This window comes from Nicotiana attenuata, chromosome 6 (genome assembly GCF_001879085.1).
Source record: "Nicotiana attenuata strain UT chromosome 6, NIATTr2, whole genome shotgun sequence".
Classification (NCBI taxonomy): Eukaryota; Viridiplantae; Streptophyta; class Magnoliopsida; order Solanales; family Solanaceae; genus Nicotiana; species Nicotiana attenuata.
Genome location: NC_031994.1, coordinates 48,951,353 through 48,968,572, shown reverse-complemented (window position 1 = coordinate 48,968,572; position 17,220 = coordinate 48,951,353). Strand labels below are relative to the sequence as shown.

The 17,220-nt window shown below is 33.5% G+C and overlaps 3 protein-coding genes across 4 annotated transcripts; 1 reads left to right on the top strand and 2 right to left on the bottom strand.

Moving 5' to 3' along the window:
- On the top strand, positions 85-1,253 carry LOC109227826 (F-box protein At3g07870-like). Its single transcript, XM_019393021.1, has 2 exons — positions 85-417; positions 489-1,253. The coding sequence occupies exons 1-2, from the start codon at positions 85-87 to the stop codon at positions 1,251-1,253; spliced, it is 1,098 nt and encodes a 365-aa protein (XP_019248566.1).
- LOC109226975 lies at positions 3,186-6,663 on the bottom strand. The gene is made up of 2 exons (XM_019391945.1): positions 6,510-6,663; positions 3,186-5,611 (listed from the first exon to the last, which is right to left on the bottom strand). The coding sequence occupies exon 2, from the start codon at positions 5,517-5,519 to the stop codon at positions 3,585-3,587; it is 1,935 nt and encodes a 644-aa protein (XP_019247490.1). The 5' UTR covers positions 5,520-5,611; positions 6,510-6,663; the 3' UTR covers positions 3,186-3,584.
- Positions 7,921-10,095, bottom strand: LOC109228265. Of its 2 annotated transcripts, none has more exons than XM_019393418.1 (3): positions 9,637-10,095; positions 8,783-8,918; positions 7,921-8,158 (listed from the first exon to the last, which is right to left on the bottom strand). In XM_019393418.1, exons 1-3 carry the CDS (start codon positions 9,815-9,817, stop codon positions 8,074-8,076), a joined length of 402 nt encoding a protein of 133 aa, XP_019248963.1. In that variant the 5' UTR covers positions 9,818-10,095; the 3' UTR covers positions 7,921-8,073. The 2 variants fall into 2 exon arrangements, with proteins under 2 accessions (XP_019248963.1, XP_019248964.1); XM_019393419.1 differs by having other exon boundaries at positions 8,783-8,894.

Genomic DNA, 17,220 nt, shown 5'->3' with positions numbered 1-17,220 from the left:
TAAGAATTACCAGAGTTCCTAAAAATCCAGGCATCCCTTTTCAAGTCTGTATTATCTTTGTGTAACTATTTTTTGTATGTGCCAATGGATACAGAAACCAACAAACAGAAGTGTCAATCTGATGAAGCTCCCACAAGATATGGATTTGATTCCCTACCTCAAGAACTTGTCGTTGACATAGCTTCTAGGCTTCCCATAACATCTCTAGTCCAATTCAAGTTTGTTCGCAAATCATTTTATAGATTGTCTCATGATCCAGAGCTTGTGAATTTGCACCTGTCTCGTGCAGTGAAGAACGATCCTTGCATTATTTTTCTAGCGGGTGATCCTTGCTTTGTTGAACTTTCTGATCTTGGTAGGGAAAAAGAAGTTTCTGTCAGCATGCTCAAAGAGTGCTTTCCAGAAGATGGAGTAGTGGTTGGTTCATGTCATGGACTATTGTGCATAAGAAAAAAATGTCGGTTTGGAAATGCACTTTATGTGTACAGTCCTTTTACAGGCAAGTACAAGCACCTGCCTATATCAATAGAATGTTTGCAGGGAACATCATCGCGTTTGAATTTGGTTTTAGTCCTGTTACCAAAGAGTACAAGGTGATCAAGATCACATATGAGTATGGCCCTCGCTCTTATTTTGGGACTTCAGAAGTTCAAGTATTTAGTCTTAGTGGCAACAGTTGGAGAAGTATTGGGGAAGCTGCTTACCAGATTGACTCACAAGGAATTATGTTAAACGGGAAGATGCATTGGTTGACTCGGTTTGGAATGTATAATGGATGTCATGATAGGCTTATTGTTTCCTTTGATTTAGCTGATGAGGTATTTGCTGAAGTTCCAAAGGTTGATTTTAATGCTGACCCGAGAACTGATAGCTTCCATCTAGCAGTTCTTGGAGGTTCTCTTGCTGTTGCTATAACTTTGCCTCACCAAAAAGGGTGTGGAATAGAAATTTGGGTAATGAAAGAATACAATGTGAAAGATTCTTGGGTAAAGGAGTACATAATTGGGGCTTATACACCAACTCCAATTTCTGTCATGGAACATGTGAAAGTTTTATGCCTGTTGAAGAATGGAGACCTCTTGGTGGATTATAGATGTGGCAATTTGGTTGCATATGATCCACAAAATGCTGTCTTTAGGCCTCTAAAATATCAAGGAATGCCAAATTGGTTTCAGAGGGAGGCTAATTGGTGTCAAACAATTGTTCATGTTGGTGGCCTTAATTGGATTGGTATACCACCAGCACATCTTTGAACTTAGCATTACCTTCATCGAAAAGCTTAGTTATATAAGTTTAAACATATTTTATGCCATTCCACCTAAGTTCTTCCTGGACACGAGCAGTCGTCAGAGAATCGTCTTGGTTTTGTACGTTGTGATTTATAACATAGTGTTGCAGGTCATTCATGCATGAGTGGTATAGATAAATGGTTAATTAGGTAAACTATATCACCATCTGTGTAATAAGTCTGGTTTTCAGGTTGTTATTTGAAGCATGTTTCTGTTTTCTCAGAAGAGTAACATTTATATTAGCAGTCCTTTTCTTGTTCTCCTACTGATGTTTTAGTGGATTAGCGAAAGAATGTTTTGTTCAGTTCTCTTGTTTTCTGGAATTATCTGAAAGTAGGGAGTTCAATGAAATATCAGCTGCCTATTGTAAGTATTAGTTGAATGTGCATAGCTTATGCTTTAAGTGTATTTTTATAGTTACTATACGCGCCTTAGTGGAATTTTGACTAACTTTTGCAGGTTAATAAGCTATACTGGATTCTCTGCTCTGTTGTGAAAGCTTTTGTTTTCCAAATAATCTTCTAGAAATGCAGTGAAAATGCATTTCTATCAGTTACCTTTTACTCCACTTTGATATGCTTACAGGTGGTAACTCTTGCCACTAGGAGTATATGCCTTAATCCAAATGTTATATTTGGTCTTTCAAATCATATGTCTTGTTTCATTTTTGGGAGAAAAGAAGCCCCAATATCAACATTTTCTGGGTTACACAGTTCCAATTCTGCATGCTGTAGCTAATTTTGCTATTGCAACAATCATGCGATCCTTTTATATTGCTTCACCACTTCATAATACAGTTTCAGCGAGTTGTTAGAAAGAAGAAAATGAAAACGCAGAGTCAAACTAACTCGATTATCAAGCTTAGATATTTTAAAGTAAATTTGACAGCATCATTCCATATTTCAGATAGAAATCATGCTCTAGATTTTTTTTTCTCAACTCAAATATCATCCAAACCCCTACTATGTATGGACACCAAAACAACCATGCATTAATTTGCCTGAGAACATTGTGACTGTTGGTTTGTCACCTTAGACCTTTTTACTCTTTGATTCAACCATTCGCGCTGGTAAGTGTAAATTTTGATCCTGGTAGTAATTCATATAAGAAAATGTGCTATATTTAGATTATCTTTAGAACTATATTACTCTTAAGAATGGGCTGAACGTACAAAATTTAACATCAAACATGGGAAACTAAAAGTTTAACACTTAAAAAATCATTTACTTTGTGTAAATTCACAAGAGGAAGCAAGTACATCCACAACAATTTCTTCAACTCCCCATTATTGGCAAAAGATATTATAAGAAAAGCAACTAAAACCAGATGACCAATATGAGACACTTCAGACGTACGTTGCGCCCCTGTTGAAGTAAAGCTCAAACAAGTAGATTGGCATCATCCAGTTTTCCATAAAGAATTCCGAGACATTGGCTACTGAGGAGAAATCAGTAACTTTGTTGAGTACTCAAGATGCTGAATATGGCATTATAAGAAATTCCAGCGTGCATCACAATTTCACCTTTAGCTAGGGAAGCGAGCTAGGCACTTTGTGTAATTTGTCTAGTTGTTGAGCAAGAAGCGAGTAAGCAAGGATGTACCATGTGTAAAAGTGAATGCTGGATTTAAACTGATGAGAGTACCATATCTCATTTATTGCTCAACTGCAAGCGAAATCATATATGTAGTTTGTGTAGCCAAATGAAAGAAATCATAGACTTCAATATAGTGTACTTCAGGTTCAAATCAAAAGCAGCAAACAATGGTGTGATATACAACTGGATAGCGAAAAATGATTGAGAAATCAGTACATAAAGAGAGTCACGAAAAATGAGGACAAGGTACGATGAGCTGCAACAAGATAAAGTTAAAATCAAGATGATAAGACAAATTGTGTGAAGAACTAAAACTTCATTTCATGGGAAAAGCTAAACATATACATGCCACCTCAAAGAATCTCAAAGATTTCGATAGTGTACTTCAGGTTGAAATCAAAATCAGCAAACAATGGTGTGATATACAAGTGGATAGCAGTGAATATATTGAGAAATCAGTACACGAGAGTCACCAAAAATGAGGGCAAAGTACAATGAGCTGCAACAAGATAGAGTTAATATCGAGATGATAGGACAACTTGTGCGAAGAACTAAAACTTCATTTCATGGGAAAAGCTAAACATATACATACCACCTCAAAGAATCTCAAACTCTACTTTCCTATTGCTCGGCATTTACTTCACCTACACTTCTGTCACAGATTCAGGAAACCTGGTAGAAGGTCTGAACAGTTTTTAGTTTACAAGTCACACGTAGCCCCAGTGAACTTGTCCGGAATACCAACATATTCTGTCTTTTCAAGCTTTTCTCTGACTAATGTTTTGGTTTCTGCCAGAGATGTCTCATTGAGATCATAGCTTTCAGCTAGACTAGGTCCTTGTTTCACCTCATTTACTCCATGAAGTAAATCTTCAGGAGTTGCAGCAGGGTCAAGATCCCAGCACCCTTCTGGCAAGTTTACGCCATCCCGTTTCAGTAAACAAGACGGAACTTGATGTGAAAATCGTAACATCTCTCTTCTTGGGATCCGTCGAAGGGAATCCTTGTCCATTTTTCTTCGGTATACCGTCTTGAATCCATCTAATTTAACCAATGGAGCAACAGAGACACCAAGCTCCTCAGAATAATCATCAAGGATCTCCACCATTTCATACCGGCATCTCACTTCCTCAGGGGTTGTTCTGTTCCAGTCTGGCGACCAATTACGATATACAGCCCAAATATCCCCACTTTTCGGATAGATTCGAACACAACCTCCTCTACCAGCCTTCTTCCCACTTAGAAGATGAGAAAATATATTGACCTGCTCAATGATTTCAGAGTTCAAGACCCTAAAATTTCCACATGACTTGGTAAAACCAGAATCCAACCAATTTACTAGTCCAAATTCACTGTCTGATTTCGAACTCAAGTAGCTGATGTGAATCTTGAACGGATTCACAGAGATGACTTCACGGATCAGACAATACAAGCGGGGCATACCATCTTCCTCGTTGTATAAAGCCCATATCTGCTTCGGTTTGAAACAATCCTCTGATCTATCTTTGTCAAAATCATGGAAGTCAGAGTCCGGGACAGTTATCGTCAATGAGCCAGTTTCTGCAGCCGACCTGATCTGTTCTAGTTTCTTGCGGATATATGTTCTTGTCTTGTCAATTAATAATTGTCTTACATCAAATGCAGGAGCTGTTAAACATCTACGGATTGAAGTTTCCGACGGAGTAGGAAGCTTAGCATCTTGTTTCATATTCCCGTTCTTGTTTCCATCTGCACTTGTGATTTCTGTAGCAGTTGCTAGAGCCACTTCACCATTATAACAATATGTACTTTCAACAAGAAGTTTTCTTTTCTTAGAAGGCCTACCACGTCGGCTGAATGGTTGCTCATTGCACACAGAATACCCGTTGAGAACAACATCAGCGACCATATTTTCAGAACCATGTCCAGAACGATGTTCTGAAACACCATTACTCGCTGAATAAATAGACATTATGGGAACATATGCAACGTTACGACCATGGCTTCCATATCCATTCTCCCGTGAACAACGCCAATTGCTATTTGGATAGGCACCACTTACCGCGGCCAGACCTGTTTCAACAGCAATAAAAACCCCGTAACAGTTTTTACAGGACAGTCTTTTGTTCACATACTTCCTATGATATTCGTACTGAACCTGACAAGAGGTACAAACAGTCCAAAACGTGTCAAGTCTGTTATGAGAAGGTGAAAAATTGGAGTAATTGCCAACGTTTCCAACACCAGAAGCATGTACTGTAAATAAACTTCTCCTCCGATCATACGAGCTTCTTTTAGCACCATCCGACAATACTCTCCACGCTTCAGAAACAAGCCTAAATGCGGCATCAGCTCCAAATCTTTTATTTTTATCAGGATTGAGTAACACGGCCAGCTTTTTATATTGTTTCTTCAACATAGCCCTGTTTGAAGATGGATCTGATCCCAGTATCGCGTAAAAATCAAATTCTCCATTGACCTTCGTTGCTGCAGCACTATGAACCCCAAATGCGGCCACCATTTGTGATATGCCCACTAAATGAGGGCACAACATCTGAGCTTTTAAAGCATAGTTTTTGGCACCCAGAAAATCTCTCTCTGCATATTTCGTTTCAGCATTCGCTTTAGCTTTTAGCGCTTCCTCTATGCTTGCCATCTCAAAGTTCAGAACTTTAGCCCAATTTCCACCCAAGAAATCTATAGAAAGAAGTTACACAAACTTCCAGTTCTAAGAAACAGCATGCAAACCTACAATAAAACAATGAGTACATTATTAGACAAGTCATTTTTTCTAACTTTATCTGCTCCATTGATAAAAAGTTTACAATCTATTTCAAGAATAAGCACATTCTTGCTTCAATTATAATTGTGAAAATTTAAAATTAACATTCTGAAGATTTCAAATTGCTATCCTCACTAGGTAGGAGTAAGGTCTGCGTACACGCTACCATCCCCACATCCACTTGTGGGAATATACGGGGTTTGTTATTGTTGTTGTTATTGTAATTAAAAACCATACCTCAACAAATTTAAGAAATAAAAACTGAATTCAGATAAAGGATAACCAAACATTAACTCATTAATCATTCCAGGTGACAAAATCCATCAACTACCTCACTATATGCCCATTATTGGGGGAAAAAAAGTTAACCAAAAAAAATAAAAAATAAAAATAAAGAACCACACTAATGAATTAGCTTAACAAATTCAACAACACCAACTATTGCAAGATTTGTCCAATTTGCCGTCAAAATCTTTCAGTTCAATTTCAAACTGAACTAAGAAAAAAAAAGGGTAATCCGGTGCATAAAACGTCCCATATTCAGGCAGGGGCGGGGGAAGGGCCGCAAGCTTAGGGGTAATGATGTAGACAGTCTACGCTAATGCAAGCATTAGTCACTATTTCCATGACTCGAATTCGTGACCTATACGTTCACGGAGAACTTTAGTGTTGCTCGAAGACTCAAAGTGAACTTAAGCAGAAACAAAATTAATAACAAGCTGAAAGATGAAAACTTGAACCAAAGCAAAAGATAAAAAAAAATATTAAACCCACACAGCATTAATTTGGATAAACACTAAGCTGAAGAGAGAATAAGCAGTCCAAAAAAGGCAAGAACCAAAATCAAGAATTAACTGAACTTACTAAAACTGGAACCAGCATGAAAAATGAAGCAGACCAAGATAAGAAAAATTGTTGTTGATCATTAAAATTTGCTTCAGATCTTGAAAAGAATCTTCAGAGCCATTAGGCCATAAATATGGGATGAAAAAAAAATACCAAAAAAAGAAAAACGAAGAAAAAGGTAAAATTTCCCTCCCTCCCACGTCTCAATTTACGTGAATTGTTAATTGGGCGGGAAAAAAAATTAAGTTTATATTTAAACAAAATTCAAAGTATTTATATGACTATAGAATAAAACAGATTTAAAATTAAATTACTTTTCAATACCAAGAATGTCTCACTGCGTTTGGAACATTTTGACTTATGACAGTTGTAAAATAAACTGCAACTATTCTGAATCGGTGGTATTTTTTTTTCAAAAAAAAGATGATTATAGAGTAAAAGTAAATGCAGTTAATATTCATATTTAATACGGGAGGAAAACAGATTTGGAGGGTGTTTGGACTGGCTTTTAAGCTGGTCAAATCAGCTTTTAAACTCTTTTTAGATTTTTTCAGTGTTCGGCAAAGTCAAAAAATATTTAAAATAAGTAAAAAACTGCTTAAAACAAGCCAAAAGCAATAATAAGTTGGACAACCCCAACTTATAGCTTTTTGGCTTAAAAGTTATTTCTGCTGAAAAGCCACTTTTTTTAAGCCAATCCAAACGAGTTGGTCTCAAATATTTGAATTTTTGTATTTAGTTAGATTATTTTGATACGTGTTTGTTTGATTCATTATATCAACTTCAAATTTGAAATAGAGAATTTGAAGTTTGGACGACAAGTTCGAAATTATTTTAATTTTTCACTCATAAATTTCCAATTTCTTTGCAAATGAAATTCATATTCACACATTTAAAATACTTTTTTGCTTTAACTCATTAATTTCAAATACTCTTTTTTTGTCATACTTCGACTTAGCTTGGCCAATTTTTTTTTTTTGGGTCAAAAGTATTTTTTTTTTTTTCAAACTTATACCTAGACTTTAAAATAGTTGAAAAAGTAGGGAATGCGATTGGGTAGTGGACGTGGAATCACTTGAAAATTTATGCAACTACAACAACTGCATTATTTATATTTTATATGTAATGTTCATTATCATACATAAGATTTTAAAACTATTTATTGTTATGTTTTGTGTCCAAGATAATAGGGGTAAACCTCCCAACGGTAGAGGAACCACATGCAATGCTACGAAAGGTATTCAATTGAATTCTCCTCGTCGAAAAATTATACTACGGAACAAGAACAAAGTAATTTCTTGTACATATTTAAAATTTTGAATACCCTTGACATTAGATAATTACATGTTCAGATCTCAAGTATGGCATTGAATTTTCTGAAGTCGTATTTGAAAGTTAGAAGAACTTAAGATTTGAGTCCGAAGTTGCATTAAAGAGATAGAACTACTTCAGATTCGAATAAGATAAATTTAATAAATTTTTATACAATGCGGATATAATTTCAATGGCAGCATATGTGCAAATGTCCCAGTTTTATGGACTCTGAAGTCCAACCTGCTCATTTGGGCTTGTAGAAGTTCTATCAAAAAAGGCCTATTATTTTGATCTTACAAACCTTAGCCCAATAGTGCTTGGTAGCTCTCCCAAACTTTTCCTTCCAATTGAAGCTGGAAAAAAATAAAATATAATTGAAGTTAAAGTTGAGAAATAATATTTGGGAGTTGAGTTATGTTTGTAGATGAATTTCATTTAGAAATAGAAAATTGAAGATCTTTGAGTACATGAAATTCGTTATTTCACTTAACATTTTATTGAAAGTTATTACTGAATGCTTATTATATAGAACTAGTATACTTACCCGCGCGATGCGCGGATTATTTCAAAGAAAAAAATGATATAGTACAAATATGTCTTTATTTCAGACTAAATTTAGCGATCATATTCTAAAGAATTAAATCAAAAAATAAATATATAAATTTCATAGGATTGTATCCGAGGGACCACCAATATTTATGCACTAAAACATGATTAGTAGAGAAGGTTGGATAATTATAAGAAGCAAAAGCTAAAGTAGATTTCCCAAAATTCACTTCAAGTGCATATACACATCGCCCATAGTTGCAGGGATAGTAAAACAATGATACAAAATCTCAACCAATATACACATCGGCAGAAACATTTGCCTCATTGCATGTTCATGTAGTAACTACCATAAAAATAAAGCAGAGAATTAACATATACTCGTCAACCATTGTTAGACAGTACATATAATCGAGAAACAAAGTTGTCACCTCATAGGACATGGGATGTATGTCCAAACGCATATCTCTGTGCTGATCAATGGAGGGATTATTAACTTCAAGGTAGACTGTAACATCCAGCATTGCCACTCCCTACAGTCTTCTACAATTTTCAACCAAAAGCACCCTTGTGAAACCAAACCAGGTAGAACCCAAATAATCCATCATTAGTATAAAAAAGTTGACCAAACAATTAATTATCAGTATATTTTATGGGATGCTCTAGAAGCAAGTTATAATTTTCTACCTGCGTGAATATAAGCACAATTCTTATGTTATGTGCAGAGTTAATGATAAGACATGCAAAATATGATGGTTAATGCAATGTAACATGAAATCTAAATGATGTCCTCCACATAATTTGCTTTAACTGAAGCATTTGACAAACTACAATGGAGGAGAAGATTATGTCCTTGATAAGCAGTATAAAACACAATGAAACAAATAAAAGGAGAACTGCTCACATATAGTGCCATATATCAGCAAGTAGTCCTTCTGCCTCATACCATTGAGATGCCAAAAAAAATACTCAAACAGAACTTAGGCCTACAACTCCAGCTTTCCAAATGGTTTATTAGAAACTTAAACAGATGTGGAAAATGAATTGCGGAATATGGAGGTGATTAAACAATTGTTTTTTTTTCATTTGAAGCTCACATTTGAGACTCGACTTCAACTACATAAAATATGAGCAATTTTTACAATATATACATTCGCACAAAATTGGCATTCATTTCCACAAAGTAGTAATGGGTGGGGTTGTATTCTACAACTATTTGATGTTTCACAAATGACAATATATGATTAATGTACATGGCTAGTTAGGGGTTTAATATCAAATTTACCTTCTTCTTGACGTGATTTTCTCGGGCTTCCTGCACGTATCCCATTGCGATATCCCCACAGAGGATTCGCCCAAAGCAATTCTTGTCGGCGGCTCCGTTCGATAATCGGAATTCGGACTTCACAACTCTCGTTTCTCTTAAATATAGACAGTAGACAAATTCTAGTTATAGTTTGACCCATTCAACTCCTTCACAACAGCTAACTGTTGAAGATTAAAAGATACCTTGATTCCCTCAGATGATGCTCATTCCTTAAAGACTTTTGGCTCTACACAAACTACTGCAACTAAAGAGGAATTAAAGCTATCACCTGCAATGTTGCAGTAGTGAGCAAAGCAGATACCATTTAATGAATCCGTAAAAGAAAAGTCATTTATCTGTGAATAGAATTCAACAAAGAATTCACTACATCGACCACGTTGGTGTGTATGTATTTCTGTGATATGTTTGAACTGGCACTAAAAAGATAAAACAAATAAGGCAAAGTAAAATGAAACTGGAAAAAAATGAGAGAAACTGAATTACCAAATAGTTCAGTATTGTTAAATTCTTGGGGATTTGACAGCTCCTCATAGGTTTTAAATTTGAAAATACACATGTTAAAATGTGGATCAGGTAATTCGTCAACAGTGGTCTTATGCGTGAACATCAACTTAAACTTGTGGTCTTTGGTCATCAGCTTCATATTATTTGGACAAACCACAAAATTCTTCATGATGTACAAATCCATTTCCTTAATTTCTTGTTTGAACCTTTGGATAAAAAAACCTGCCAATAATTGCGTGAATGCGGTCGCCCTACAAAAAAACTCAATTAGTTAAAATGACTAAGTTATTTCGTATATGACTGTAATATACTTACGCATATGTAAAAAAAGATAAATAGAACGTGAGTATAAAGTTTTAAACAATACCTTTTCATCCATCAGAACAAGTTCAATTGAAAAAAGGTTGTCAGGCCTATCGCGATCCGGATTTTTCCAAAGCCTAACAATACGAATCTTTAACTTCCAATTCATTGACTTGCCTTTAATTTCACTAACGAAATTGATTTCAGCTGCCATTATATCCTGAAATAGACAGAGGAATTGGTAAATATAAGTAGAAACTAAAACTGCACAAAAATATCTGTTAAAGGGATACAATTCCATCATGGAATAAAGATTGTTCATGAAATACAAATCATACAAATTACCTCTTGTAGTTTAGAATTGTTGTTTGATATGCACGCGATGGAGAAAGAACAAAACTATATACTGTAAAAGTAGAACTGATTTGATAAAATTGTGAAATCACGTTGCTGGAATCTTGGGCAGAAGAGTTCGTGGGTAAGGAGTTGATATCGTGGTGAGACATCGTGGGATTGAGGTGCCGAATTTAGAGGATGAAATTTTTAGGGCAAAAGATAAAAATAGCGTTCCCAATTGCCGTTCTTATTTCAAAATGTATCTATACTTATTTAATAGGAAAAATGTATCTATATCTATACCTATTTAATAGGAATGACTTTTTTTTTGGGCAAAAAACGTAGTTCTTCTATAAAAATGACTTTTCTTTTCAAACTATATACGTAGAAACTGCTTCTTCTTTTAAAAAAAACTTCTTTTTAAAAAAATATAGAATACCTAATTAATTGTTTTTAAATTATTAATGACTTTTCTTTTCAAACTATATACGTAGAAACTGCTTCTTATTTTAAAAAACTTCTTTTTAAAAAAATATAGAATACCTAATTAATTGTTTTTAAATTCAAAATTTAAAAAGAGAAACTAATTTTACCTAACTTTAACTAATTTGTCCTAAAATAAACACATGGTATTTTATATGTGGAACACTTGGCAAATTTGTAGGGCTGACTTCTTTCCTTTTAAGTAAATATAGATTACATGAAATTACCTGATTTTGTGAGTATTTTTTACATACTTGGAATTAGAGGTGGCAAAGTGGTTAGAAGAAAATAGTTATCCACCTATATTATCCACTAGAAAATGGGTTAGATAATGAACATTTAAAAAACAGGTCAAATTTGGATAAGAACCAATAACTACTTAGAAAATGGATAACCAAATGGATAACCAATTGATAACTAATAGGTTTAACTTTTATATTTCTAAAGCCTCAAATTGGGGGCTACTCAAGGTTGGGGACTAGAAATTCTCCCAAAAGTAATTATATTCAAGAAGCCATGGATAATATGGATAACCATAGTATCCGCCGGATAACCCATTTTTTAGGGAAATTTTCGTATATATACCATATATGAAACTATATACCAAATATGTTCATAGTTTGCATATTATCATTCATGCTAATAGTATTTCTACATAATATATACAATGCATTAAATAAGGAATCACTGTAGCTTTTTATTTAGGCGCGGTAAAAAAGTGGAATTAAATATTCTTCCAGATCTTCCACAATGCAAATCGCGCACATTAATCTTCTTCGTCAGTTTCGTTTCAAATTTAGCGTCTCTGCTTTTTCGATACACTGTGTTTCAAACCTTTTTTCTGATTTCACAAATCAAAAACGACTAAATCTTCTACAATTCTTCTACATCAAACGCAATTATATCCAAATTTCAGTAATACAAAGCAAAGGAAAAGAGAGTAGCAATTCCACCATTGACAGCCATTAAAAAGCTTTGAAGCTTTGAATTGAAATTTGGGTTTTCAAAAATTATTATTTGTTTGGATTGGGTGTTGTTGCAAATAATTGAGAATATGGTTTGGAGTTTATATCTCAATTTTGAGGGGTTTTGGTGAAGATTAGACTTGGTTTTGGCTGAATTTCGGATTGAAACTCGAAGAAGAAGAAGAAAAAGAAGAAGAAGAAGAAGAAGAAGAAGAAGAAGAAGAAGAAGAAGAAGAAGAAGACGACATGACATACATTATATTGCAGAAATTGTAGAAAAATTGTAAACTGTTGTTTATCTATTTTTCTTTTAATTCATTTACCTATTGTATGAAAATTGCACAACATTGTATAAAAATTGTATTTAAGTGGATGATTTAGTACTGTTTTGGACAAAAATATGTATCAAAAATGTGAAACATACATTTCAGGGGAAGCATGTCGAGTCCAAATATGTACCCAGTTTGTAGATATTTTGTAGATAAATTATAGATTATTTGTATTCTGATTGTAGATGCTTTATTTTCTGTTTTCACAAATGAAAAACGACTAAAACTTCTACAAATCTTCCGAAAAAACGCAATTATGTCAAAAATCCCAATTATGCTACAATTGAATGGGAATTGGGATATTAAAGTTCAATGTACCCAGTTTGTAGATATTTTGTAGATAAATTGTAGATTATTTGTATTCTGATTGTAGATGCTTTGTTTTCTGTTTTTACAAATAAAAAACGACTAAAACTTCTACAAATCTTCTGCAAAAAACGCAATTATGTTGAAAATCCCAATTATGCTACAGTTGAATAAGAATTGAGATATTAAAATTCAATGTACCCAGTTTGTAGATATTTTGTAGATAATTTGTAGAAACATTGAAATTCTATATTTTTATATTAATTTTTCAAATGATATGTAGTTTTGTTGTAGATTAAATGTAGAAAACAAGTCATTGTGAGTCTTATTTGACTCATTCCTCACATTCAACCTATTCTACAAATTCACGCCTCTTTAAATACAATACAACCATACTTCTTGAATTTCAAGGTATAGCAATATATATAACTTAAAAAATATATTCTCCTCTGCACAAGTTAGCTCCAAAACAGACGAAGTGGAATAACAAGCTCCCATCAAAACTTTTAACACAAAAACACAAAGCTGAAAAATAAATAAACAACAGTCTACAATTATTCTACAAACTATCTACAGTTTATCTATAATTTCTGCAAATATAATATATGTCATGTCGTCTTCTTCTTCTTCTTCTTCGAGTTTCAATCTGAAATTCAGCCAAAACCAAGTCTAATCTTCACCAAAATCCCTCAAAATTGAGATACAAACTCCAAACCATATTCCTAATTATTTACAACAACACCCAATCCAAACAAATAATAATTTTTGAAAACCTAAATTAGAATTCAAAGTTTCAAAGCTTTTTAATGGTTGTCAATGGTGGAATTGCTGCTCTCTTTTCCTTTCCTCTTATATTACTGAAATTTGGATTGCGAGATAGAGAGAGACGTAGAGAGAATTCTCAAATCTTTGCAACAACATCCAATCCAAACAATCAATGTCTTTTGAAAACCCAAATTCGAATTCAAAGCCTTGGCTATGGAAGAAATAATGGGATTTTGATACAGAAATCGTGGATGTGGGAGGGAAACGTGGGTGAAGGTGTGGGAATTGGAGAGAGAAACGTGGGGGGGAGTGGTATTAGAAGGAATATAAGGTACCATTAAATTAGGAGTGTAATTAATACCCTTAAAAACCACTAATGGTATATAATTGGTAATTAGGTATATTAAATGTAATTATATCAAACCTTAAACATTGAGGGTAATATAGTTTCCTATATGGCATAGGAATGTAAAAATTCCCATTTTTTATTCGTATTAAATATGAATTGGGTCGAACAATTTATTTATTTTTTGAATTACTCGCTTTCGACCCTCTCATATCCGACCCGGCCCGCCCGTTTGCCCCTCCTACTTGGAATCATGTATAAAGTGCGACTTCTAACTCATTTTTGCAACGGATACAAAAAGAATAGCTGTTCCAAGTGGGCAAATTGTTGGCTCAACAAGTCCCCAAGTTATACTTTCAACACCACCAAAAGGCAATTGAGAAATAATATTTGAGAGTTGAGTTATATTTGAAGATGAACTTCATTTAGAAAAAAAAAATGAAAATTTATGAGTACTTGAGAATTCACTTAACGTTTAGAGCCTGTTTGGAAAGCTATCTTGGAAATGGATTTGGGTGTAATTACACAGTTTGGCATGTTTGTTTGGCCAAGTAATTACTTGGTCAGCATGGAATTGGGTGTAATTGGAGTGGTGTAATTACACTCTCCAATTCTCAAGGGGGAGGTGAGAATTGGTGGTAATTACACTGTGTAATTACAAGGTTGCTTTTTAGTTTCTTTCCTTTTTGTTTTTATTTTAATTTATTTTCTTTATAACTTTTTATTTCTATTCTTTTAATTTTTAATTTTATTTTACTTTTTAATTCCGTTTAAAATTTTAAAATTATATTTTTCTTTGTTACTATTTATTTATCTTTTATTTCTCTATCTTTACTTCTTTGCGTATTCTATGTAATTGCTTTATATTTTTTTNGAAATTGTGTTATATTCATGGTTCCAATTTACTTGTTTTAGTAGTTTTGGCTCATATTCCATGTTGTTCATTTTTTAGTTAGACTTGATAGATTGGTTTTGTCAAACATTTGATTGATGTTATGACACTATATTTATAAATATTAATTTATTTTATCAAACATGAATTTCATGATGTTCTTACAAAACGTATATTTTTTGTTTTTGTAAGTATCTAAACTAAATATTATTAATTTAAAAAATTTACTATATAAATTATTATAAATATATGATTACTAATTAATGTATATTTACGAAAAAATATACATCCTAAATACCAAATATAATATTATTTATACTTATAAAAATTTATACGCATATATTTATTATATTAATTTTTAAGTTTTGATAATTACTTAATTTAAAATGTAACCTAACTGTGTAATTACACTTGTGCAACCAAACAGTAAACTTGTAATTACACTATGTCAAACAAACAGGTCATCGTAATTACACAACTGTGTAATTACTAGGCTGTGTAATTACTACCCTAGTAATTACACCAATTCCAATTATAGCGTGGCTTTCCAAACACTCTCTTAATGAAAGTTATTAATGAAGGCTGATTACACAAAATTCCATGAAATTATTTAAGTGACCTGATTGAGTAACTATTTCTTACATACTCGTAATTACGTACTCCCTCTGTTCACTTTTACTTGGCATGTATACTAAAAATAGATTTTCATCTTTACTTGTTACTTTAGGCATGTCAAGAGAAGACAAATTTTTTTATACCTGTTATACTCATACTAGTATTTATTACTCATTTCAAATTACTTTCTCAAATTCAATAAAATATGCATCAATTAATATGGGTATCATGGTAAATTATGCACTTCATTTATTATTTCTTAAAGAGCGTGAAAAATCAAAACGTACCAAGTAAAAATGAACGGAGGAAGTATAAAGTACGGCTTCTACTCATTTATGCAACAGATACAAAATAAAATAGCCGTTCCAAGTGGGCAATTTCTTGGTTCAACAAGTCCCAAAGTTACATTTTCAGCACCACCAAAAGGTATTTGGTGATCTTTTTGCCCCCAGAATCTATCTTTCAGCAGCATAGCCTAGTTGATTTCTTGACAAATGCATACCAATGAAGTGAATGAGGAGGACAATCTGATTGAGATTGACATATCTATGTGATCCATAAAGTGTTCAAGAGCCAGGACTTCAAATTCATCATATAAAGATAGTTGATATTTATATAAACAGGCGATCGGATTCACTGTTTTCTTTTTCTCTCTCTCTCTCTCTCTATATATATATATATATATATATATATACCGGTAATGTTTAGCTAAATAATTAGGTAAGACTATTTATGTTAATTCTTCTATAACTATAACTATATATATATATATATATATATATATATATATATATATATATGTATGTATATGTATATGTATATATACCAGTAATGTTTAGCTAAATAATTAGGTGGGCGACTATTTATGTTAATTCTTCTATAACTATTTACTTCTCTGATGGCAATATGGCTTATTAGAAGAATAGGAGCAAGTTTTCATTGCTTTTTCCGTGTTGCGTTTTGAGAACATTAAATTTTGTACAAGCCCTTTATCGGCAAAGGTCGGGGCGCACGGGAAGGATCATTGGCCGGTTGGGAAGGCTTTATTTTATGGATATTCTTCCATTAAAGCACATATTTTTTGTTTCTCATTCGGTGTTCGGTACCCGCATTGGAGCCTGACTGTATTCGGATTCACGCCACATAGAGCCTCATTTCGGGAGGAGGGGGGGGGGAGGGGAGACACTCCCTACCAAGGCTCGAATCCAAAATCTCTGATTAAGGGAAGAGTAACTCCGTCCGCCGCACCACTTCCTTTTGTGGTCATTAAAGTACTTGTACTCTGGTGATCATACGATCTTTTCGCGTTTTGGTTTTATGCGCTGACAGTATAAATGTATGCATACACTATTATATCATTTAAAAGGTAATTGTGGTTAGCTCAATGTATTCATTAAGCAGCTTTAATAAATGATATGCAACATGTTAAAATAGTTAATTTACCTGATCGAATAGTGTAAAAATTCTTTATATCGTTAGTCTATATAATATAACTAATCTGTTTACTCTTATTTGCAATTGATAGGTTACAAGTACCTTAGTTACGAGTACCTTGTCTTATATTTTGATGATCTAACAAACTTACTATCAAGAACCAGATAAGGAACCTGTTACACATTCTCAAGACCTTAAGATCACAAGGTTCCCTCTTGGAATATGGTTCAACTCTCCAGAGTCGAAGGAACAACTGAGGGAACA